Genomic DNA, 26,021 nt, shown 5'->3' on the forward strand with positions numbered 1-26,021 from the left:
GAAGAAATTTCAACCAATAAGAATGCTTTATTTTACTTCATTTAATATAAGTATTTTATGTTACTATAAGGGTAATATAGTAAACCTACAAAGATCATTAATTAGTAGTATTTCTCTTTAATAACTAACTACATTAAAATTTGTAACCTATCTTCAAAATATATATTTTTTTCAAAAAAATAAAATAAAATAATTTAGAATGTAGGATAAATTACAATGTGTATATGATAAATTACGAATTGTGTAGGATAAATTTCAACATGTGTAGGGTAAATTTCGAAAGGTGTAGGGTAACTTTTAATGTGTGTAGTCAAAAAACATTAGTGTGAAGGATGATAGTTTTTACAACTAATTAATTAGTCAATGATGATAATAAATGAGATAAGTGAAAAAATAGTTAATGTTTTACAATTGTATCCTTTGTTCTTTTTTTTCTTAGTTAAATTTTCTTTTCAAATGAACCTTCCCCTATATATATATATATATATATATATATATATATATATATATATATATATATATATATATATATATATATATATCAAGGGGATGGTTCAAATGAAAACCACTTTTATTGTGAAAACTCGAAAACTAACTAAAAAAAGCCTAAAAACACACCAAATTTTTTTTTCAATTTTTTTTATAAAAATCGCAGGTTTTTATATATAAAAAAAATTTCAAATTTTTTTTTGTAGTACACATGTGTAATAATACACATGACACATGTGTATTATTACACATGTGCACTATAAAAAAAATTTTGAATTTTTTTTATATACAGAAACCTGCGAAAATTGGTATGCAAAAAAATGGTATGTTTTTTTGGCTTTTTTAATTAGTTTTCGAGTTTTCACAATAACTAGTGGTTTTCATTTGAACCTTCCCCTATATATATATCATGGTAGCTTATTAGTATAATAACTTTATAATCCTCTATCCTGTATAATTTAATACGCATAAATAAAAAGATGCATAATCATTTAGATGTTTCAAAACTAAAAGAACATACAAAAATATGGAGGAACAATATATGCCACGTAAATAACTGAGGGTTAGAGGAATTAAAAAAAGCCGGTGGAGAACAATGAAAAATCGAATATATTAATATTCTATTTATATAATTTAAAGATAATTTTATCTGAACTTAATAGATTATTTTATATATCTTTGAAAATTTACAAGAATAAAATAGCATATTATTTGTTTCAAAGTGAATATGACAAATTTAAATTTGTTTTTGTTCTAGCCTTCTCATTTATTAATCTACTATCTACTACTTCTAATAAAGCAAAATAATTTTTAGCCACTTGTCATGGTCTTATACCTCTAAATGCCACGTGGCCTTCTAATACTTCTTATTGTTTTCGTTTGAGCGGCAAAACAAGACTACGCTCTTCCGCTCTTTCTCCTCACACCACTATTCAATCAAACCTCTTTCTCTCTCCTGTCATTCAGCGGTTTCTCTCCCTCCTCAAAGAAACCCTAAATCTGTCCACCACCACATTAATGCCGCCACCATGGTGATGAAGATGATGAATACGATTTTTGAGGATTGCAATTATGGTGATGAAGATGATAGTGACCAATAGGTTAACCGGTACGTTTATCTTCCCACAATAATCTCCATTGAATTCAGATCTTTTTCTTTTATCTTCCCATAATAATCCTCACCACACCCCTTAATCTACCCCTAATTTCATCAATTCTTCTTTCTTGCAAATCAATCAAACCCCTGTTCGTTGATATTCATTTCCCCCATAAAATATATGAGCTTTTCCATCCACCTATTGCTTTATTTATTTTTCTCAACAAGTTGATTGGTAATTACCTGTATTTCCTCAACCCTAGATTCGGCAGTGGACTGATTGGTGTGGTACGGATGATTATAAAGGTAAGGATGATTCTAAGGGTTTGGGTTTTGATGATTGTTTGAATTTTAATTTAAATTCAGGTCGTAGTTTCTTTTTTCAATTCCCCTTTTCATTCGATCTTATTACAATCAGGAATCTAAATCTCTTTCATTCAATCTTATTACAATCAGAAACCTAAATCTAATATGTATTAGACCTTGGTGATTTCCGCAATTTCATCCTTCGATTTCATCTACATCTATATCTTCATGATCGTGATATGTTTTCTGAATCCATGATTTGTACAGGTTAAATTTACTTATATTGGCACAATCAACACTGTTGTTCATTACCATCAAGGTTAGTGTTTGCTTCGGATTCTGTTTTTTTTAGGATTTAATTTTTGTAATATTAATTATCACTGTTCCTTTGTCAACCTGATTTGTTCAATATCGGTGATTTAGATTAGATTTAATTTCCATACGGTAAATTGAATTTTTGTTTGAGCAACATTTTTTTATAAAGTGCTTTGATTCGGTAGCTTTCATAGTTTCATTGATTTTGGATAGAATGTGATTGCAAAAATATGTTGTCGAGAAATACCAAGGTATTAATTTATAGTTGGTGATGAATCCCTTGGGGTGAGGTAAATTGATGGATTTTGCAAAGAGATGGCTAGCATCACAAATTTCAACCTAGAGATTGATTGAGGTCTAATACAAGAAGGGTAGATTCAGTTAATTCTGCAAGGATTTGTGGTTAGAAACAAACACATTTATATAGAAAACTTAGTTCGAAACATAGTTCAGATTGCCTTATGCTTGATTTAAACCATAGGGGAACATAAATCATACTGATTGAATCATGTAAACCTATATGTTTGGTTTTTTATTTTTGTTTCCTTCTATCACTTAGGGGTTATCAGTATTTGTTCTTTATTATTGTTTGCTACATATGTACTTACTACAACTCAAGTTTACATGATTGTTTTAGTTGTATTAATATATCTTAGTTGTATTTATATATCTTAGCATCTATGCTTTTTGTTTCATCATTCAATGGTGACGCTAATATCTTCTCCCTATTTACCTTATATAAATGAACTACGAAGACTTTTGCCACATTGACATATATTTTTCCATGGGATTATTTCAGGAACAGTCAAGCGCTCGATAGGTGCAAAATATCATCTATCTAAAATTGAAAAGTTTTGAAACTATACTCAGCTGGAAATGTGATCAAATACCAACATGTCCCTCTAAAATATGTGCTGATGATAATCCAATAATAAATATGTGCTGATGAACCGTGGTTCAGTCTGACCCATACAAAAATACCCATTTTAATTAGTTACCCAATATGTTTGATCCGACCATTTTTCTACCTTATCATATCTCGAAAGTCATAAGCTTTTAGCTTTATTTGATGAAGCAATGACTTTTGATTTGCTTTTGTAGGTGGCTAAAAGGCGAGAAACGTTGTTGATTTAGCTTTTGTTAAGGTTGACCCCGACACTACCTAATATGTTCAATGTTGAATGTTTCAGTTTTGTATTGCACATACTTTACTAAAAGTGTTTGATAGGGATACTTAGTCGCAAGTGATGGCTGCTAAAGGCTACCTGACTAGAAGATCATAAAAAATATTAATTTCGATGAGCATATGTGCTATTTTTAGTATGTTTTGGTTACTATGTAATCACATGAAAGGTGAGTTTGTGGTAGTTTGGTTGTTTCGTTTAGTTAAGAATGAGTGGAATTTCTAATATCATATGCACTAACGGCCTAACACTAAATTTTGTTGCTTTCTCTAGCTGTAGGTGGAGCAAAAGAGAGCAGCCCAAGTCTCTAGCCACTGCAACCGGCTCTATCCTACAGGTAATTCACCATAACAACGAACAGAACTGTGTAACTTTAATGTAAAATATATAGACAAATGATCTTCTTAAGCAAAAAAAAAACGAACGAACAATTTGCCAAATGAGATTCATAAATCTTAATAGTGTTGTATTTCAATATTGATTGTAGTCATCTGTTATACTTCATTACTCAAGAGTAGCAGTTGAGTCTTATATGGTTGAATATAAAACATGAATTGGAATTTGGGACTGCTACATATATATAATTTGGACTTCTCTTTATAGGAAGCAAAAGTTCGGTATTGTCTTCTGTATATGTGTATCTGGAAGGAGTGTTGCAATGTTATCCGAGTTTCACATACGCATATGTAAGAAACAGAAAAACGAGGATATCATAAGACCAAATTAAGTATAGATTTAGATAAGCGGCAATTACCAGTACCAAAATTCTCCAAAACTGGGTAACGATACCTAAAATGTTTGGTATGGTACAGGTACGAGTATTTTACTGGTACCGAACGGGTCCGAACCAAAAATACCGGTACCGAAAACATCAAAATGGGTTTCAAATCTGTAATGAAATAATTCAGTACAGGAAATGCTCATCCCTAATTAGTATTATATGTTTTAAATTGTGATCTGGTTCTACTGAATTGGCTCTTTTTTGGTTAAAAGTATATGAATGAGATGCTAAGCGTTTAATAGTTTTTTTTTCTATAACCATATTTTTTGTAGTTATAAGATTATGTAAGAACCAGAATGTCGATAAAACATATGGAATCATCAGGATAGAATACTAATAAGTGGAGATGATCAATGATGGGTTGCAAATGTCTTATGTGCACTTCCATTGACCTGCTGAAAGTAAGCCCTCTAGAGTTATTTTGATTGATGTGTCCTTCATTTTAATGTGTATTTAAAAAAGACTAATATTATGTGTTTTGGGTGTTCTTGATTTGAGGTAGAAACAACTGGTATGAACTGGGTTACACCGGACTTTGACTTTTTCTAATTGTTTTAACAGTGTCCTTATTTCATTCGTTTTAAGGTTTCGATTTTGTTGCTGTTTTGTTGAAGGTTGATTGTGATTGGGAGCAACACTAAACTTTCCGATGGAGAAGATAAGTGGCAATGGAAAAGAAGTTGTGATGGGAGGAGATCACAACCCATTTGAACGAGGACACCTCTTTTGTTTCATGGTAAGATCCTAACCTAGAATATTAAACAATAATATAAAGGAGGCAATTTTGGCCCATTTACTTATGACTGGGTCCATAATTTAGGGGTGTGAAAAGTTTTTTCATTACAAACTGTAGATACGAATTTGGTATTATTTGTTGTTTTAATACTGAGTAATAGCAACAATTTGATTGAGTTCTGATGCCATTTGAGTTCATCTTTTTGGACACCTATAACACTTGAAGGGGAGATTCTGAAAATCAACTGAAAGGGAGACTACCGATTAGATTCGTGAAGCACGACTCTGCTTTGGACCCTAAATTGATCAATTTCTCACACTCTAATCCCTTACTGATTATATCATAAATTAATTTAAAACGTTGCTGATTTAATGCTTGCTTCGTTATTTGTTTTGACATTGTTACTATTTCTATGGTTGATGTTAGTAAAGTATGCTAAATGCATTTGCTATTACTAATTAGTCATTATTCAGATGTTTGAGTTAGCATTCATGCCTTTATTTTATACACTTCTGCTTTGGTTAACAACAACACAAATACTGAGATGACATTTTCTTTTGTTGGAAACTTTCAGGGAGCTTTTCTGATAATTTGATACGTTTATAGTGGTTCAGGTTAGTATATATAAACACACACAAACATATAAAGCACCTGGATTTTGTCTAAGCTTAAGTTCATTCAGTCCTATGCAGTTAATATCGGTGATATATCGGTTATCGGTCCCCATGTAAAATATTGGTGTCAATTATTGGTCAGAATATCGATACCAATCGGCGATATTGACCAATATAACTTATATATCACCGATATTTGGCCGATATATCGCCGATATTTGACCAATATATCACTGAATTGTTAGTGTTAAACTACTCTATATGTAAATTCTGCATGATATTAAAATTACCGTCGTCCAAATATAACAATGCCTTTGCGTATAAGGCTTTTGCATTTTGCGTCACTGTCATCCAAATCATATGGTTCCAAACCCCATGCTACTGTATCTTCTTCCTTTAATAATTTGGAGACCACTGCGCATGAGTCAGGACCTACATGCAGAACTTTATGCATGCTGTCACCGTATGTAATACTTGATTAATCTCTGCTGAGCATGAAACACCACCACATGCACATAAGATGATATTTTTAATAATTTTGCTTTATAGAGAGATTCTCTTTTCTTGCACAGAATACAATTTTTCATGAATAATGAATATGTCAGTGGTGAATATATTTTTATTTTTTTGGCAATGTGAAACAGATGTAGTAAAGGATGTATATTTTAATGTTTAACCTTCAAGCCTACTTAAAGTTGCTTTATTGCCATTGCTTCCACCTGTAATGACAGTAACTTTAGTCTGATTTGTTTTGTGGAAAGTAGCATCCATACGACTGAATCTATGCAGTTAATGCGGTTAAATATCGGTGGGATATCGGTAATTTTAATATTATGCAGAATTTATATATATAGTAGTTTAACACTAACAATTCAGTGATATATTGGTCAAATATCGGTGATATATCGGCCAAATATCGGTGATATATTGGTTATATTGGTCAATATCGCCTATAATACGGGTACCGATATTCTGATCAATATTTGACACCAATATTTTACATGGAGCTAAGCGGCAATTACCATTAGGGATGACAGTGATGCAAACTGCAAAAGCCTTATATGCAAAGGCATTGCTATATTTGGATGACGGTAATTTTAATATCATGCAGAATTTATAAATATAGTAGTTTAACACTAACAATTCAGTGATATATCGGCCAAATATCAGTGATCGGTGATATATAGTTTTTTTTGGTCAATATCGTTGATAATATTGGTACCCAAGCTTACTAAAGTAGACCCAAGATTATTAAAGTATACTTAACTATAGATTTAGATAAGCGGCAATTACCATTAGGGATGAGCGTGGTACCGGTACCAAAATTCTCCAAAACTGGGTAACGATACCTAAAATGTTTGGTACGGTACAGGTACGAGTATTTTACTGGTATCGAACGGTGCGAACCAAAAATACCAGTACCGAAAACGTCAAAATGGGTTTCAAATCTGTAATGAAATAATTCAGTACAGGAAATGCGCATCCCTAATTACCATTGTATGTTTTAAATTGTGATCTGGTTCTGCTCAATTGGCTCTTTTGATTAATTTGAGATTGGGTGGCCGGAAAGTTAGATAGAGAGAGGAGTAGAGAGTTAAAAGAGATTTTTTTTGTTTGATAGTTAAAGAAAATATTTTAGTTGAATCAAGTGTAAGATGGTAATTTAATAAATTGTTTTTAGTGAAGTGGATATATATGATATTTTAACTATTTTATAAGGGTATATATATGATATTTTTAGTTTTGCATGGGTATATATGATATTTTCAATATTTTTAAGGGCATATATGAAATTGCCCCTAAATTTAAAATCTAATATATAGATTAGTAACATAAAATAAATAAATTACAAATATAGTTGTTGACATACAATTATTACTTTGGTAAACAAGTACGGGGTTGCTGCAGCTATTGGTGGTTCTGCAATGTAGCTTCTTAGAAGAACGAGTAGGTCATTAATATATTTCTACTATTAAGGTAATCTCAACACATTTACTTATAAATGGGTTGATTCAAGTTATGTTTATCTTTGAAGAGTCAAAGTGGTAAAAAGGTAAAATAAAACATTAGTTTTGAAGGAAACGAGTCAAATGAGTGAACCATTTTAAAAGTTGACAGGCTATTTTGATGCATATCACCTCTTGATTAGGTTATTAAAACAATTAAATTCTATTAAAGTGATATAGTTTTTTTGATATACCGGAAACACTTATTTCTTTAAAAAAAAGGGTCTCGACGAAAAATATTTCGGGTAGACCCAACCCGACGTGTTCCAACCTGGAGAAAGGTATTTATATTATCCTCTTTTGTTCGAGGCTTTGTAATATTCTCTGTTTTCAAGGTCTTTAAGAGAGAAAAACTATTATCTTCATACGTAGGATCCATACGTTCACACGTACACACTAATTTTTCGCATTGGTTTTATTAGTTTTCTAAGACACATACACCCTAATTTTTCGCATTGGTTTTATTGGTTTTCTAGGGTATGAAATTAGGGGAAACTCATGACAGAAATGATGGAAATGGCTGGGGTTGAAAAGGAAGACTTTGAGTTAACTTAAATGTTTAAGAAGCCATCTTGAAGTAATACAAGAAGACTTTTTTTTACCAAAGCCGATATGAAATAACGTTTCTGAAATTTGTCAAGAAGCACGATCCTGGTGATAGATACCATCTTCTCAGAGTAAGTGAATATATTGTTACTACTGGCTTATATTGTTTCATCATTGTTTGGTATGATTCTTGCTTTAATATATTTTTATCCTCATGTATTTCAGGACCATTTGTTAATTGTATCTGAACTTAAAGCAAATTTATATGAATTCCAAAAGTTCAATAGATAATCTGGTGGCGAGGTATTGTGTTTGTATCTATAAACCATATAAAAAACCGGGCAACTGAATTAGATGATTTTGGATGGTTAATCTTGCATCATGTGGTGGCGTTGATAGCCGAACGACAAGGGAATACATGCACTAATTGGCCTTTGTCTTAATTGCCGAGTGTTATGTGCCTTATGTCCAAGGCTTGATGCAAAACTATCATCATCATGATACTCAGTAAGCCTGTCTACATCTTACCCTCCTCAGAACCTACCTTAGCTTTGCTATTGGTTAGATTTACTGAGTATGGTGATGATGATGATGATGATGAGTTATAGGTTAGATACCAAGTGTTAATAACTTAATATTGCTTTTTGTGTGGTATTATTTTTATTCATTTAGTGATTGCACCAGGTGGAAAAGAATTGATGTTCGAGACTTGGAGCTGTGAAAGTACTATGTAAGTCTATTGTTAAGGTGTTAATACTGAGTTTCTTTAGCAAACTATATAAATTAATCATTTTTTTAATGGTTAACAGGGTAGAGTTTTGGTTGCTTCTATTAGTGGGAGAGGTTTAGATCAGTAATTTCATGCAGTTCTTAATGTTGGTATAACGATGATTAAACAAGCACTGGGACTAGAGATGTGGATAATCCTCAATCCCAATCTGAATTAACATGGAACCGTATGGAACTATCGGTGATGTTGGAACATGTGCAGTTTCACGTGGCTCCAACTGATGTTGATCCCGGGGCTGGACTTCAATGGTTATCAATTCGTAGAAACTCCCACAAAGTAAATCACACTGGGGCTGGACTTCAATGGTTACTATTAAAACGACAAATGTAGTTTATAAAGAAGTATTTGGTGATTTGTCATTTTCATGTACTCATTTATCTATAATTTTTTATTTCAGTGTCATTTTTTTACATTTATATTGAAAAATTATTTCATTACAAAGTTTATCTCAATGTCAATAGATATTATATGTTTGTGTTAAGCTACGCGCGAAACTCGCGGGATCTTAGGCTAGTAATTATATATAATGATATCTTTAATTATAAAAGATAAATATATATAATTAAGTAGGAGATAATTAAGTAGGATGGGTTTCTTTTATTATATATAGCATATAAATAAACAAATTAACTCATTTTATTACATAGTATATATATAGTAGATAAATAAACAAATCAACTCAAACTCAGTTTATTATATAGTATATATAGTAGGGTTTAGGATCAAATACAAAGGTTTCTAAAAATAAGAAGTGTATAAACACTCATAAAAATAAACTTACTACACAAAAAAAAAAAAAAAAAAAAAAAAAAACCCCACCCACCACCACCCAAAAACCTAAACCTCCACCCCCAAAAATAAAAATTTGATCGCGCGCGCGCGGTGGGGGGGGGGGGGTTGTGGGGGTGAGGGTTTAGGTTTTGGATGGTGGTGTAGTGGGTTTAGCTTTTAGGTTTTAAGACTTTGTACACTTGTCACTCTATAATGTTTTCTTACACTTCTTATTTTTAGCAGCTTTTGTAGAACAACTTAACCCTACAATAAACAACAAATCAACTAATACTATTTGTCGTCATCCTTTTTCTGTTATTATACTACCTGCAAGTAGAAACTTTTTGTAAATCTCTTTCAAATACAAAAACTAACGCTTTATGTAGTAAAAAAAATATTTACAAAATATTGACAAAGCTAAGTGAAAAATTAACACCTGTAGATATAAAAGTGACACTTTATGTAGTAAAAACAGATAGTTGATAGTTGAGTTGTCACTCTAGACAACCTGTTGGTGTGGCTTTTTTAAGTGGTACGATTAGTTATATAAAAAAAACTTAAATTAAATTAAAGAGTCTTAAAAAACCACACATCAGATTATATATATTTATCTATATTCAATTAAATAAGATAATTTTAATCAGTTTTATTATTCTTTCTCTTTTTCCCACTCAAAAAAAAATTATAAGACATGAATAAGATTTCTTATATTTAAGAAAATGGATAAGGATCCCATATAATTTTATGGATATGTTCAGGTTTAAGGAATGAGTTGTAGGACTAATTTTAATGGTTTTTTTTAATTTTTCCATAAAATATAAAGATAAGTAAGAATTTACCAAATCCAATGCGAACGCTCTAATACCCATTGTATGTTATAAATTTCTCTTTAATTTCCACTCAAATCTACTATATGACTCTCGCATGATAGAATTAGAAAGAGTGGGGATATGAGTCGAGATGGTTCCTAGTAGTGCTTTGTTGTTTATGTTTTCAGCCCTTGTAATCCTGATAAAGCTCTTATACACATCCACGATTAGTTGTTAATTTTTACCCCATATTTTTGTTTATGTTTTCAACTATATTTATATATATATATAGGGGAAGGTTTAAATAAGAACGCTAAATATTTGTGAGAACCGTGAGAACAAATGAAAAAACCATGAGAACTTGGTCAAAAACAATTCAAATTCAAATTATTTTTCTACACTTATCATTATTATTCGAATACAATGTTAGAAATTCAATTTACACGTTTAAATTTACGTGAATTCATAAATAAAGAAAATTTACACATGTGTAAGTTTGCCATTTACATATGTGTAAATCTGCTATATTTACACATATGTAAAAAATCTAAAAAGAATGATTTTGAAATGAGAAATGAATTATTTGATGTTATAAATTCTTGTTTTGATGTTGTATCTTAATTACAATGAGGTTTGTATAAAAAAAATTGGTTTTGATTGGTTTTTTCATTCGTTCTCACGGTTCTCGCAATATTTAGCGTTCTCAAGATAACCCTCCCCTATATATATATATATATATATATATATATATATATATATAGGTAGAGGATCCTGTATAAAGTGGGACTTTTGTAAGAAATGTGAGAAATAATTTGGGAGTGACAAGTGTCCTTTATCCTAATTAATTCAAAAGGGTATATTAGTAATTTGATTTTCTTATCATTTAATTGATTTCAAAGATAACTGCCAAAAAAAAAAACTTGCGATGAGTTTTTATAGGGATGAATCGAATTTTGAATTAGGAGAAATTTTAGGAAACATTATACATCTGATTCTTTTATCTTCTTCATCATCTTTTAATCGCAACATCTTTTAATCATATATTGTTCATGACGTGGTGTTTTAAACATCTGGATACATTGTTCATGGCATGGTGTTTTAAACATCTGGAGACATTAACTATGAATCAAGTCATGGTGTTTTATCAGGAGACATTGTTCATGGCGTGGTGTTTTAAACATCCAGAGACATTGTTCATGGCGTGGTGTTTTAAACATCTGGAGACTTTGACTATGATTCAAGTCATGGTGTTTTATCTGACTCGAATTCCAGATAAAACACCATGACTTGAATCGTCTGTATGTTTGATGATTTACAATGTTTTTTGGATTCCAGATAAAACACCATGACTTGAATCATAGTCATGGTGTTTTAAAATCTGGGAATATTTTGTATTGATAAAACACCATGACTTGAATCATAGATGTTCTGGGAATGTTGTGTATTTGATAAAACACCATGACTTGAATCATAGATGTTTAAAACACCACGCCATGAACAATGTCTCCAGATAAAACACCATGACTTGAATCATAGATGTTTAAAACACCACGCCATGAACAATGTCTCCAGATAAAACACCATGACTTGAATCATAGTCAATTTATCCAGTTGTTTTAAAACACCATGCCATGAATCTGATTACAGTTCTCGTTATGATAATGTATGACGAATATGCAACCAAAGACCTCCTATAATTAAGGTGAATCATTAATTCCTATATTTAAGGAAAAAGGAGTAAATATAAGAGTTTTTTGGTCGTATATGATATGGTTACCATATTTCAAACATTGAAAAAGACACTATTGCCCTTCAATTTTACATAAGGTCCCTCTAATTAAAACATAATTTACATTTTTATACCCTATTGATCTCAACCATTAGATCAAATATCCAATGGTTTAAAACACTTCTTACCCTTCTTACATTTTAGACACTTTTTACCATATCCCTACCCTATATATATATATATATATATATAGGATAATGCTTAGTAAGAAACCCCATTATTTTAGAAAACTTAGCAAACTATATATGTGGCTTACATTTTGCCACGTTGCACAGATCCCTTTCTATTACTTTTGACATCAAGGTTATATTAGTAAATTACATTAACCCCCAAGAACTATCCCCAATATGAATTGACATGTTCATTAATTGCCCATCAAATCGTACCATTCACCCTCCCCCATATTTCTTTTTCATATTTTCCTTTATATCTTCTTCATCATTCATCAGAGAAACCCCATTTCACTTTTACTCCAAATTAGCAAGTAACTCCATTAATATCCATGGAGACAAATCCACCAACCTCAGAATTAATGTCGCCGGTCCGTAGTTTCCCAAACCGGTTCTTTTGCAGCGACTTCCAAAATGATGAGGAATTTAATGCTCCAGGTTTGTCCATATATGTCAATTAACTGTTCAAGAAGTTCTGTTTTTTTTTTGTCTTTTACAACTTTTTAATCTAATAATCCAAATTATACTGCATGGCCATGTTCACTTGTTCCATTCGAAGCTTCTGTATACACTTATATGCATGTTGATTGTTCTCGGTCATCTGAAGCCCCTGTTAGATCCCCGGATGTTGTGGTATCCAACAATTTCATGAACAACGCGTTTATTGATGACCAGGTTATGGATATTGAAGAAGGTTTGTTTTTTCTATACACTGGTCTTGTTTTTTTCTTCCCCAGATATGGCATTGTTCAAACATATTCCATAATGTTCACATGTAGCATCCCTAGATTCCCAGATGCAGCCCATGACTGTTGCTGTTTCTGGATCATCTCATGGTCCTTCTATGTTTGCTGAATCATCACGCGGCCAGTTAGACGGTTGTACAATGCACAATGGGAGCACACTTTATTCTCATATCACAGATTTATAACCTTTTTTGTTATGCCATGTATAGCAGATTCCTAACTTTTTTCGTTTTATGGTACAGGGCCTTCGAATCCATACTTTGTTTTTGATACCCCTCAGGGAACCCGTTACTGGATTTCTAACGTCGCTGATAAGTTCATACCAGTGTGTGGGAAATCTTATCCAACCTTTGCGGATGTTCTTTCCATGTATGAACTTTATGCGTTTGAAGCAGGTTTTTCTGTAAAAAAAGGGCAAACTAAAGTCTGGAATGGAATTCCCACACACAAGTATCTCCGATGCTCAAAATATGGAAAACCACAACCAAAGAGGACTTTTGACACCCTAGATGAATCTTCTGTTAAGCACCGGAGGACCACCTTCACATGGTGTGACTGTAAGGCAAGCATACTAGTCTCGATCTCGAACGATTCATACACAGTTATGAGTTTCAATGATATTCATAATCATGAACTTGTTGAGAGTTACAACCGTGATCTTAGCAAGATATCACGGAAACTGTCATTCTCCACGAAACAATTCATTCACAACATGAGTCTAAACCGCATCGGACCAATGAGAGCTTATAGATGTCTTGTAGCTTTAAAAGGAGGGCATCACAATGTCAATGGGACGCCGGTCGATTTTAAAAACTTTAGCCACCAGTTGCGAATTTTTATTGGTGAACGCGACGCACAAGTTTTCCTTGAACGCCTGCGTGAGCGTTTTGACAACCTACCCAACTTCTTTTTTGATTACACTGTATCAAATGGAAAGTTGTCCTCTGTATTCTGGGCTGATGAGATTTCAAAGCTAAACTACAAAGCTTTTGGCGATGTCCTAGCATTTGACGCAACTTACAGCACAAACAGGTTAGTCCCCCCCCCTTTAACATATGTTAGGCCTGATCCCCAAGTATCCAATCTTAACCCCAAAAAGTTTTACATATTGTTAACATCAAATCAATTTTTTGTTCATAGGTACAAGATGGTTTTTGTGCCATTCACGGGTGTGGATCATCATTTCCAATGTGTCACCTTTGGAGCGGGTTTGATATCAACCGAGTCCATTGAATCTTACGTGTGGTTGCTTAAGGCTTTCTTGAAGGCACACGGTACTCAACCAACTCTCGTGCTGAGTGATCAAGACCCATCCATGCTACAAGTTGTTCCTATAGTCTTTACCGAATCACGACACCGTCTATGCATGTGGCATATAATGAAAAAACTACCCTCAAAGGTATACAGAAGTTTGTTAGCCCTTAACATGTGTTATTCAACATAACACAATTTTTATATGTCTTCTCAAACTGTTTTAATCTAACTCGTGTTATAACTATTAAATTTTTCAGATCTCTGCCGACGTGCTCGATAACACTGACCTTCGGTCCTGCATTCACCGGTTGGTTTGGAATGTTTATATCAAACCTGAAACGTTTGAGTCCCGCTGGAATGACCTCCTACAAACATTTGGGCTTCAAGACCACAGCTGGTTGAACGACATGTACAACATCAAACATCTCTGGGTACCAGCCTACTTCAGGGAACTGCCCATGTGTTGCTTGATGAAGACCACCTCCCGCTGCGAAAGCTCTAACGCTGCCTTCAAAGTTAACTCAACAAGCGCAAACACCCTTGTACAATTTATGATGTGCTTTGAAAATAGGGTAGACAGCCAACGATATCGTCAACGTGTTTCAGAGTACAAAACCTCATCCACAATGTTCACTGGCAATACTGATTTAGCGATAGAACAGCACGCGTTCGCCATTTACACAAACGCTGTTTTCGCGCAAGTTCAAAAAGAGATAATTAAAGGGAAGTTTTTATGCTACATCACAAATCAAACCGAGACCAGCGATTCCAGTCTTCTGATAGACGTCACTCATTTGGATAAAAGGAACAACATCACAAACGTCTATCAGGTAACACATGTTAGGCAATTTCATTATTACCCATCCTCTATCATATGTTACATCTAAAGGGCTTTTCTTTTTTGTTGTCTATGTTCAAAACAGGTTACGTATAACACTGTGGATCAATCGGCCAGTTGCTCATGCAGGAATTTCACACGTATCGGATATCTGTGTCGCCATGTCTTCTGCGTCTATCGCTTGAAAAATGTTGAAAGGATTCCACCACAATACATAAACGATAGGTGGCGTCGAGATGCCCTCCCCAAACATGTTTTTTCAATTTCCAGTCGATACGGAGTCAACCCACACGCACCGTCCGTTATGCGGAATGAAATCCTCGACCTCGTTACTGAATGCGTTGATGTTGCCAGAACCGATGAGGATGCGTTGGCAAAATTGGTTGTCCAACTCAGGGATTTCAAGATCAATGTTCTTTCCAAGCGACCTTTGTCAACAACTGAAAATGAATCAAATGAGTGTCAAATAGAAGAAATAGTTGGACAGCCAATCAACATTCCAGTCGAAGTTGCTAATCCAGAAGTTGCACGCAATAAAGGATGTGGTACTCATACTCGCATTTCTGGGCCCGGTGAGAAGGCCAAAGCAAAACCACCAAAACGTCCAAAGCAGCTTCGTTTATGCAAGCGTTGTGGTCTGTATGTCGACGACCACGACTCACGCAACTGCCTTAAGGTGGCTGCAATGAAAGCAGCAAAGGCAGCTGCTGAACAACAAAGGCAGACCGCCACTGGCGACTGATCCTCTGATTAAAATCTTTATGTAGTACTATGTAATGGGAGACTCTCTTCATTCTGGCCTTCTTACACACATGTAACAGTCTTTTGACATCATCCTGCTATTCTCTGTTATGTGTGTAAGAAGGTGGAACTATTTTCATCCCAATAACCATAAATAGGATTGTAAGAAACTCTATGGCTTTGGCCACTTTTGTGTTTGTAGGACCGAAGATCTTCGGGGACCGCTGTGGTCTATTAACGGGTTTATCTTAATATTATCTGCATTTTGATATTTGTTTTTCTGTGTTTTATTTTTTTACTATGGCATAAAAACAGCTGCTTAACACATGTTATTCCCCATAGTGCTTTGGTCTTTTTAACTTGAAAGGATCAAAACAATCTTTGTTAACCACACAATCTGGCATAAAAACAGCTGCTTAACACATGTTACTCCCCATAATGCTTGGGCATTTTAACTTGAAACGATCAAAACAAGCTGTGTTAACCACACAAAAACAGCATATATATTAAACCAAGTCAGGTTATATAAGTATACTTCACCTCTAGACAACTTTACAGTGTTATAAAAACAGCTGGTTAACACATGTTAGTCCCCATAATGCTTGGGTCTTTAAACTTGAAAGTATCAAAACAATATGTGTTAACCACATAAAAACAGCATATATATTAAACCACGTGAGGTTATAGAAGTAGACTTCACCTCTAAGCAACTTAAACAAACATTCTACTAGTAGGTTACAAAAACAGAAAAAAAAAACATAATAAAATACCAACAAGACGACATTCGTATGTCGTTTTGTTACAACATAGGGTCATCAGGTTAACACATCTTCAACCATTTTCAACATACTAACTACCCATTGTTATCCTCCATCTGTAACAAGCTTTTCATCATGGTGTGGGAAATTCCTCATCATGAAAGTACAGAGGAGAGGGGTTGCGCTCACTCTCCCATAGGTCATGGTAACACCAGGACTGGATTGTTTCGGGTGAGTATGGACACAACGGGCAACCACACATTTCATGGTCTGGATCCGTCAGCAACCTAACCAACTCATCTGGTAGCCCCTTCAACTTTTCATCTTCTGGAACAACGTGCTCCCTTCGGCGTGACGGTTCTTGCGACACACCAGCTACATCAGTTACATTTTTGGTTCCGCTTTCTGAAGCATCTTCACCAGAAGCTACTACAGTTTTCCCGTCTTCTCCATTCTGGTGACACCCTTTTCTTTCGTTAACCTCCCCGTACCGGCCCTCACATGCTTCCTTCCCCTTTTGCTTCCGCTTCTCCATGCCTGGTTGGCTAGCCGTAACCTTACCTTCACACGGGTCCATCACATTAAAAGACTTTGGGACCTCTACCAGTTTATGGTTAACTGAAGTGGTGAAGTATTACAGAATATGAATTTGGTTCTTCACTACAATACTTATAGAGGTGTTCCCTGGCTACATTTAATATAGGTCTTTGTGACTTGACTTTGATGTGACCAAAAGGTGATAAAAAGCAATTGTTCCTTTTCCCAATAAAGTTGTTTTATAGACACCAACCCCTATGCTTGTAGTATTCTGCCACCAACTTTCCCCAATTTCCAATATTCGTACTACCTTTTTAGAAAGACTGTTCCCCTTGGAAGCAGCATTTTCTCTTTTTCTATAATGTTACACGTACCTTTATATAATTTCAAACAATTTCTAATAAAATATTATAAACTACGTCAATAAACTAGATTAATAATATTCTAAGACATTTAACAACACATCAATATTCTTTAGAGTTTAGAATTACCAAGTTACTAAACATCAGATTGAATATAGATAGTCTATCCCCAAAAAGAAATCGTGACGATGCCATACCCAACAAAACACCTACCCCGCAATAACTTTAAAGCAACATCCCCAAATCCATCAAAGTACATTACATGTTTCCAAAAACATAGCTGGCGCAATTAATGCACAATGGTTCTACAGTAACTTCCGTTTCACCCCCCTAACACGTGTTACTCCATTCGGCAATCCTCCTTGATTTTGGGCAGCAACACATTCACCTCCGAACATAATATGTGCGCCGCATACCTCTTTCTCAACTTTCTCACCTCCGCCATCTTCCTCGCCCCACTCGTGCTGAACCCACAGTTAAAACTTTTGTTTTTCCCCATATAGCACTCCATGTGCCGCATCAAGAAGACCCCACAATCAGTTGTGTTTGCGGTGGTCGCCCAAGGAACCGACATACGCTGGATGTTGCAGTACTCTACGTCATCGGCTCGCGGATTCCCAACCTCCCGCAGATATTGCACAAACATATCTTTCTGCATACGCATACACAATCCATGGTCAAAAAAAAAACAGATCCTCAATATTATCACACTTATTTGTTCAACAATTGTCAGTTTAGTAACTTACGATCTTATACGCTGTGTCCTTGTGTAGGTAGTAGACTCTATCTTCTATCAACTGACCTTGTCGGGCTTTGTCATTATCAACGACATAAATCCCGGGGTCGCGTAACTCAAACACTAGCAAGTAAAAGTGTTTGTGCTCCAATATAGGGAAGAAAACAATGTCTTGATTTCGAAAATCAGGAACGTTTTCACCGCTGTTAACCGCACCTTTTATCCCAAGCCGAAACTTGTGCATCCGCGCCTCTACTCCGCCTTCCTCAGATGTGAGCATCCACGGAAACTTTAAGCACAACAAAGAAATTAATAAGGTCAAAAAGTCGCCACACTGTAATATCTATATACATGACACTCACCACAACTTTAGTACCAAAGAATTGCCTACTGTAAGCCTCCCGTGATTTTCTTTTCTCTTGGAAGTTTAGCACCTCCGCCCAACAGTCAATAATACCATCTGAGACCTCATTGCCAACGTTTAAACTCTTGAACATAGACCGAGACGCTTGTACATGGTTAGGGCTTCTAAACAGCAACTCCCTGGTGTCAGATGTACAAATTATAAATTAAATTGCATACGTTAACATATGTAATTTATTGTTTTACTAAAATTTCGTACGGTGACCCCCCTACTTACACAGCCATGTGTATCGGACTATCTACATCAACCACCGACGACGAACCCTGTTCCCTCCTGCGGAAAAAAACAAAATATAACCAATTATCTAGTGTGGAACTTGGTTGATGGTTTACCCTATTACTATAAAACAATAAACCACGTTGCAGTTCTACTTACACGTTTGCCTCCATTGCCCGCTTCCTACGAGAATACCCACTTAAAAGGTGCAATGGGCTTTCATCAGCGTATATGTACTCCCACAGATTTGTCTCCTTCTTAGTTATTGGCTAGCCCATGTCAACAGTCCTTATATAGTAAGGTGATCTGTTTGGTTCCGCTGCCACTTTCTCTCTGAAAGGGAGCTTCCTTTTTTGTGCCCCCAACTCAGGCAACATACGCACACGGTTTGCAAGCGGAATATTGTCCTCCACCTCATACATATCACCCCCACAAAATTCCAGACCAGTTTGACCTTTGTGGATTGCAATGGCCGGGTCATAGGAGCTAACTGGGTCTACCATTATAACCATACTCAAGTCTGTGGTAGCCTCCATATCGCCTAACACATATAAAATAAATAGCTCACGTAACGCATTAATGATTACAACACACTTGATGTGGTAAATGAATGTGTTTCAGCTCACCGGAACGCTCGGTTTCTGTCCGAGGAATGTCATCCATCTTCCCACTTGTGCAACCTGCACGTTTAATGCAAATAAGTATATTATATATGACTCGAACTAACCCATCAATACTAAGTTTGTTTAATGCTATATCGTAGCAATTTCCTGTGCCACGTCGAATTGACCCCCAATTTGTGTCATCCCAAGACTCCAATTCGGGCCATCTAAATTCCGTTCATCAAAAAGGGTATCGCCTTCGCACACTGTGTGTATGATTAACACATGTTAAATCACTAAATGATACATGTAGGAAACCAGTTAACACATGTTAGAGCATGAAAGTCCTTACCGTTCTTCTCCGCAGGAGGGACCTCTTCAGCCGCTTTCCCTTTTCCATCGACAACCTGGGCCTTCTCGAAACCGTCGCCCGAAACTAAGTCTACCCCCGCGCTACTGCACCCTTACATATTTACAATAGTAGCATGCATCCCATCATGCTCAATCTTACCTTCTGCAGCTGCATAAAACAATGCTGTTACATCTCATGCACAACTTAGTACCAGAAGCTGCATAAATAATTACCGTTAACAACACGGTCACACTCATCAACAGCCCCCTTGCCTTCGCCATCCAGAACCCCATGTTCATCCTTATCATTAACAGCACCTTCCACAGATGAAAACACGACGCCACCACTCTCTTCTTTTCTTCCATCAGATGCAGCCCTAACTTCATTCTCAATCTTACGATCTGTACTTGCATAAACATTTTTCGAATAAATAAGGCATGGCTAAGCATGGCTAAACAAATAAAACGGTTTCCGAAGATTACCTTCCTTCTCATTCCATTCAACCTGTTTGCTATCCTTAACCTCCATCTCGACCATTTTGGCCACCTCTTGATCACAAACAAACCTTCCTTCGTAAATGTCATCCTTTTTGGCGTCATTCGCTTCCAGATCGGTGTTCTGTTCATCATTGTCATTCGCAGCCACTTTATTGTCTGTATCCACTCTATGTTCATCTTTACTAACAAACTGCATGTCCGAACCACGGTAATCTGTCCAAACAAGATGCCCTATGTTAAATCAAATAAAGTAACAAAGCACACTTTTAAAGTCAGGCATTATTAAAGGGGTACGGGAACTACCACGTGCACCATGCACTTCTGCTGCTTTAATACGCAGTATTGCACGCATTAAACCCAGCGGCTTATGCACTTCTTCAGCATCACTTTTATCCACGCCTCCTGCTCCTTTATTTTCTTCAGCCCCACCAACACTACAGTCACCTCCACTTGAATTACCAGCATCATGAACACTCTTATCACCTTCGACGACTTCATTTGTTTTTTGCCCAAGTTCACTAAACCCCAGTTCTCTCTCTTCCAGTTGCTTCTTAGTCTTGTTCAACCCTATAACATCACATGAATATTAAATGGGTTTCAGACACGTACGCATATTAGAGGGTACTAAATTTTAACGAGCAACAAACTACACGTTTTAATTCTAAATCTAAAAGTATGATGAAACTGGTAACACATGTTACAGTTTACCTGATTCGTTGCCATCATCCGTTTTTTCCCGATCAATCTTTATTTTCGTCTTCGGGCAATTCGGGGTCACAAAGCTTGCTTTCGTTTCGGGAGCATCCTTTAACTTATTCAGACGGGGAGATCTCCTTACCCGCGACGACATACCTCCTTCTTCCAGCGCTCCGGTACACTTAGTTCCATCAGCAAATACGCATGATCCCCCCGCACCATCTGCTGCAACCACAAAGGAAGGTTATACTATACGATAATTATCACCTTAACGTGTGTTAGAGTAAACATTTCATTCCATAACATATAGTAAAGGTACATAAACTCTTTTTGCGCTATAAACGTACTCTTAAAATGGTAATACATGTAACAATTTACCTTTTTCTTTGCCACCATCCGTGCCTTGTCCACCAAACTTCATAGTTGTCTTTCTTCTTTTTGGGGTCACAAACCCTTCTTCTGTCTCACTAACATGCTTTAACTTCTCAAGTCTTGCAGATCTCCGCACCTCACCCGACTTTCCACCATCTTCCATCTTTTCAGCATAGTCTTCTCCACCATCATCTACGAATGATTGGCCCACAACATCAGCTGCAAACCCAAAAAAAAATGTGAATCAATACAGGTTGCCACACCGTCAAAATGTGTTACAGTGACCAAATTAAGAATGATAACCAACACAACAGGTATAACATTTAACACGTGGTTCCGTGTTCATTTCATAAACATCGTCAGCACACCTTCTTGGGCATCAAAGTCTATTGCTGAAGATCCTACTGCTTTCAATCTACTTTTACCGATTTTTTTGTCTTGCCGGATAAGCGACTTCCTGTACAAGCTCGCTATTGGTGACCCATCCGAAAAATCGTCGTCCATGCCATCCCCTACGAAATCGTTTGCACAACGATCAATGGGTTACAAAATATTTAACTAAATAACACAAACAATAACAGTTACTAACCAGCGTTCTCTCCTTCGTTGATGTGAAACCTTTCATCATTTCTCAAATCTCCCAAGACCGAATTAATCTTGTGTGACGCTAAATCTACCGCGTCATCGTGATCCTCCCTTTCACTAACTTTCTTCTCAAACATACTTTCAAACGTTGCCTTCAACTCTTGTACTTCTTCGTCTTCATGGCTCTCCACCAATAGCGATTCTAACATACCCTCAATTTTGACTTTGTTCTTCTTTGTCACGCATATTAACTGTCGTACTATCGTCAACCTCTCCTGTTGAGAATAGTTTTTCAACATTTTTCATACTATGAACATATACTAATTGCAAAAAACACATGTTAGAGCATCTAACTTTACCTCTTTAGTTGCCTAGTGTTCCACGTTATAGTTTCTAGGACGTGTTAATCCTTTAAACCGTCCTGTTCCAAACCCACCAGCAAGGATTTCAAGCCTTTCTCTCTCTCTCAATCTTTTCAAGTTCCAAAAAGCAAAAGGACACACCGCACTGTCTACCTCCATCCCCGTGCACTCAATGCTATCAACGCACAACAACTACAAGAAACAACGATCCGTTCAGCCCGGAAATAATCAACTATTCTAACACATGTTAATTATCTAAAATAATTAAAAGTACACTTACCATCAGAATCGCTAGAGGACCGACGAAGAAACTTTGTGGGTCAAGCCGATTCCAGGTATCCTTGCAAGTTCTCAGCTTTTCTACAACAAGGTCACACCAGTCTATTGTTGCAAAGTCCATTTCTTCATCCAGATACTCCAAGATTTCTTCCCGTAAACAACTTTGTTTATGACAATCAACCAGCACTGCCACAAAACACATTACAAAATCCATCCTGAAATCAAAACTGTCTTCGCCATCGGACTCATCTATCATTTTCACCATCTTTGTTGGAGGCACCATTGCCCCCGGGTATCTCGCCCTCCAATCCGCAATGGCATCAGTCAGCATCGGCAGCTTACCAATCGAACTAAACTTTTGTCCACCAGTCGGAATCCCTAATAACTTATGAATCACTTTCCTGTTCGCCTTGATATCACCGGCAGGCGTACATAACACCATCTTATCTGGATTAAAATTGTCCACAACAAAATAACCTAACTTAGCCGGCAAACCATCAACGCTGAAAGTTAGCAAACGTCCAAAGCCCATTTCCCTGACTGCGTCACGTTGTTGTTCTGTCAATGCCCGTACACACTTATAAAACTGCAATGGTGCAGATCTTGTCCTTATGCCTGGAAATTCATCCTTTTTTGCTCGCTTACGGGCTTTCTGAACCTTTTCCGGTTTGTTACCAACTACCTTTGGTTTCCCTGCTTTACCTTTCCCATTGTCATCCGAACCCTTCTTCTTTTTGGTCCTTAACGCCCTGCCCTTCGATGTAGCCGTCACTTCTGCCCTACTTACTGAAATAACATTTTATACGAAACAACAACATCCCAAACAATTAGTCTACTTTACAACCACCGATGACAACATGTAAGAATTTTTCATTCGTAACATCCAAATTTTTGAAGGGCTTAAAAAATAACTAACCACGGTTTTTTCGCATTACATTGCCATAATTATCATCGGCGCTGTTTCTTTCACCTGCTGATTATCACATGTTAGTGAATATGCAAGGTCATGCCCAATTAACACATGTTAAACAAAGCCAACAGTATTTAACTAACCACGTTTTCTTTTATTTCCACACCCAGAAATATCCCCGACAATGCTTTTCTTCCCTACAGTTTCAAACATGTTACTCAGATTTATCTGGATACGCAATTAGCCTCTATTGCAACAAAAGGAACTTACCACTGTGCTTTTTGTTATGTCCCCGTTTGCTTTCCACACAACCTTCATTTAGCACCGATACATTCGTAAGGAAAACGATTAGCCCAACAATACTTTATACAAATTATAAACAATATTACTGCTTAACCGTTACCTGTTTTCCGTCTTTTCCCATGGCTTGCTGACACACTATCGGTATCATCATACACTGCAAGGCATCCAACAAAATTCAGTTATGCCCAATTTCTTATCCAACACACTATCAATATACAGATCACCTTGAACTATGTTAAGTGTTCAGAAACATAAAAATTCTAACCTAACTCCTGTTGGGTCGGACCAAAGTCACATTGTTGTTTGGAAGGTCCGGGCTTGGGTTCGTCGGATAAAATCACAACGCTAGGGCTCTCAGACCTTTTTTGCCCCAACCTGTGTTTCGAAGTCCTACATATATAAAAGAAAACTAACTCAGTGCCATTTTCCAATAATCCGTTGAAGAAAACCACCTTTTACATGACGGATAACAACAAACTAACCTTTTACTTGAAGTCTGAATCTTCCTTAATCGTTTCAGCTTCAACGACGACGACAAGATTATGAACGACTTCCTCATTCTCCAAGCTGGACACTATCGGCTTCTGTGTTAGGGTTTGTGGAGTAGCTTTTCAATGTTTCTTTTGAATGGTAAAGAAGAAAAACTTTTGAATTGTGTTAGGGTTAGGGACGAGAGAGAAACATGAACAGGAGGGGAGAAATGGGTATAATGGATTAGACGGCTACTGCATGGCAGTGGTTTCTGTTTCCCAATGTGTATGTTCACTTCCGAAAATGCCCTTGGATGGTACAAAATGGCAGTCCTTTTTATTTCTTTTTATTTTTATTCATACCAAAATAATCATGGCCTTTGATCAAGTTTGATGTAAGCTAATCAATGGTTCACAATGGGTTTCCATAGTTTTCTTAAAAAGATAGGGTTTCTTATATAACCAAGCCCTACATATATATATATATAGGGGAAGGTTCAAATGAAAACCACTAGTTATTGTGAAAACTCGAAAACTAATTAAAAAAAGCCAAAAAAACATACAATTTTTTTTTTTTGCAAACCAAATTTCGCAGGTTTTTTTATATAAAAAAAAAATTGTGTAGTGCACATGTGTAATACTACACATGTGTATTATTACACATGTGCACTACACAAAAAAAAAAATTTTTTTGAAAAAAAGTTTTTTATATATAAAAACCAGCGATTTTTATAAAAAAATTGAAAAAAAAATTTTGTGTGTTTTTTAGGCTTTTTTAATTAGTTTTTGAGTTTTCACAATAAAAGTGGTTTTCATTTGAACCATCCCCTATATATATATTGGTTTAATGTGTTTCTCTAATCGGTGAAGTATTAATATAAAAAGGAATAGAAAAAATTAAAAATAGGAAAATATATTAAAGAGTGGTTATATTTAGTGAGAATGTAATAATTAAATGTTATTTATTTAATGGCAATTAACTTACTCCTAATCTACTCATAATACTTGGATCTTATATGATTTGAATCATCCACCTCTAAAATAGAGAAAAGATATCTTCTCACAAGGACAAAATTGAAGTGCACATCTTTAACGCTTACACTAAATTGCATTGCACGTCCTTTATGTTTAAAAGTCTTACTGCATGTCCCTTACATTTATTTTTTGTTTCAGTGCACGTCCTTTACTACAAACTTAGTTAGTATTCTTAGTTAACTTAATCACATGCCTAGCACATAATGGCAAAATAGTCATGTTAATTCCTTATTTTTTATAGGTTTTGTCTACTACCTCTTTATCTTCCCTCGTCCGATCGTTTCCTAATCAAGTTACGCCTCAAGCTCCTTAAACCTTCCACCAAAATAAACAATGACAAATGAAGATAGATTTCACATACGAACAAAAGTTGATAATTATGCTATTGAATTAGTATATGGTACGATCAATCTCTTTAAGTTATGCTCTGACTTTTTGTTAAACCTGTAAAAGAACAAATGATTGCAAAAGCCAAAATATGCTATCTTCATCCAAAATAAAACAGGTTATGAAGATCATCTCCTCCCAAAGATAGTGAATCTTG

At 35.5% G+C, this 26,021-nt stretch overlaps 1 protein-coding gene and 2 long non-coding RNA genes across 7 annotated transcripts; 2 read left to right on the top strand and 1 right to left on the bottom strand.

Moving 5' to 3' along the window:
* Nucleotides 1–1,413: 1,413 nt before the first annotated feature.
* LOC110865410 lies at nucleotides 1,414–9,256 on the top strand. 5 transcript variants are annotated; one of them, XR_004861247.1, is made up of 13 exons: nucleotides 1,414–1,597; nucleotides 1,849–1,891; nucleotides 2,159–2,210; nucleotides 3,308–3,351; nucleotides 3,435–3,559; nucleotides 3,664–3,727; nucleotides 4,444–4,572; nucleotides 4,786–4,907; nucleotides 5,482–5,521; nucleotides 8,004–8,204; nucleotides 8,299–8,376; nucleotides 8,758–8,803; nucleotides 8,883–9,256. It is a non-coding gene; the product is annotated as an uncharacterized LOC110865410 (long non-coding RNA). The 5 variants fall into 5 exon arrangements; XR_004861245.1 differs by having other exon boundaries at nucleotides 3,308–3,559; XR_002550645.2 differs by lacking the exon at nucleotides 1,849–1,891.
* A 3,951-nt stretch (nucleotides 9,257–13,207) lies between these two features.
* On the top strand, nucleotides 13,208–15,982 carry LOC110944710 (protein FAR1-RELATED SEQUENCE 5-like). Its single transcript, XM_022186356.2, has 5 exons — nucleotides 13,208–13,280; nucleotides 13,391–14,180; nucleotides 14,289–14,547; nucleotides 14,660–15,232; nucleotides 15,326–15,982. The coding sequence occupies exons 1-5, from the start codon at nucleotides 13,208–13,210 to the stop codon at nucleotides 15,980–15,982; spliced, it is 2,352 nt and encodes a 783-aa protein (XP_022042048.2).
* A 7,708-nt stretch (nucleotides 15,983–23,690) lies between these two features.
* LOC110926825 lies at nucleotides 23,691–24,128 on the bottom strand. Its single transcript, XR_002585405.1, has 4 exons — nucleotides 24,073–24,128; nucleotides 23,940–23,981; nucleotides 23,813–23,866; nucleotides 23,691–23,729 (listed from the first exon to the last, which is right to left on the bottom strand). It is a non-coding gene; the product is annotated as an uncharacterized LOC110926825 (long non-coding RNA).
* Nucleotides 24,129–26,021: the final 1,893 nt, after the last annotated feature.

Source organism: Helianthus annuus, chromosome 6 (assembly GCF_002127325.2).
Source record: "Helianthus annuus cultivar XRQ/B chromosome 6, HanXRQr2.0-SUNRISE, whole genome shotgun sequence".
Lineage (NCBI taxonomy): Eukaryota > Viridiplantae > Streptophyta > Magnoliopsida > Asterales > Asteraceae > Helianthus > Helianthus annuus.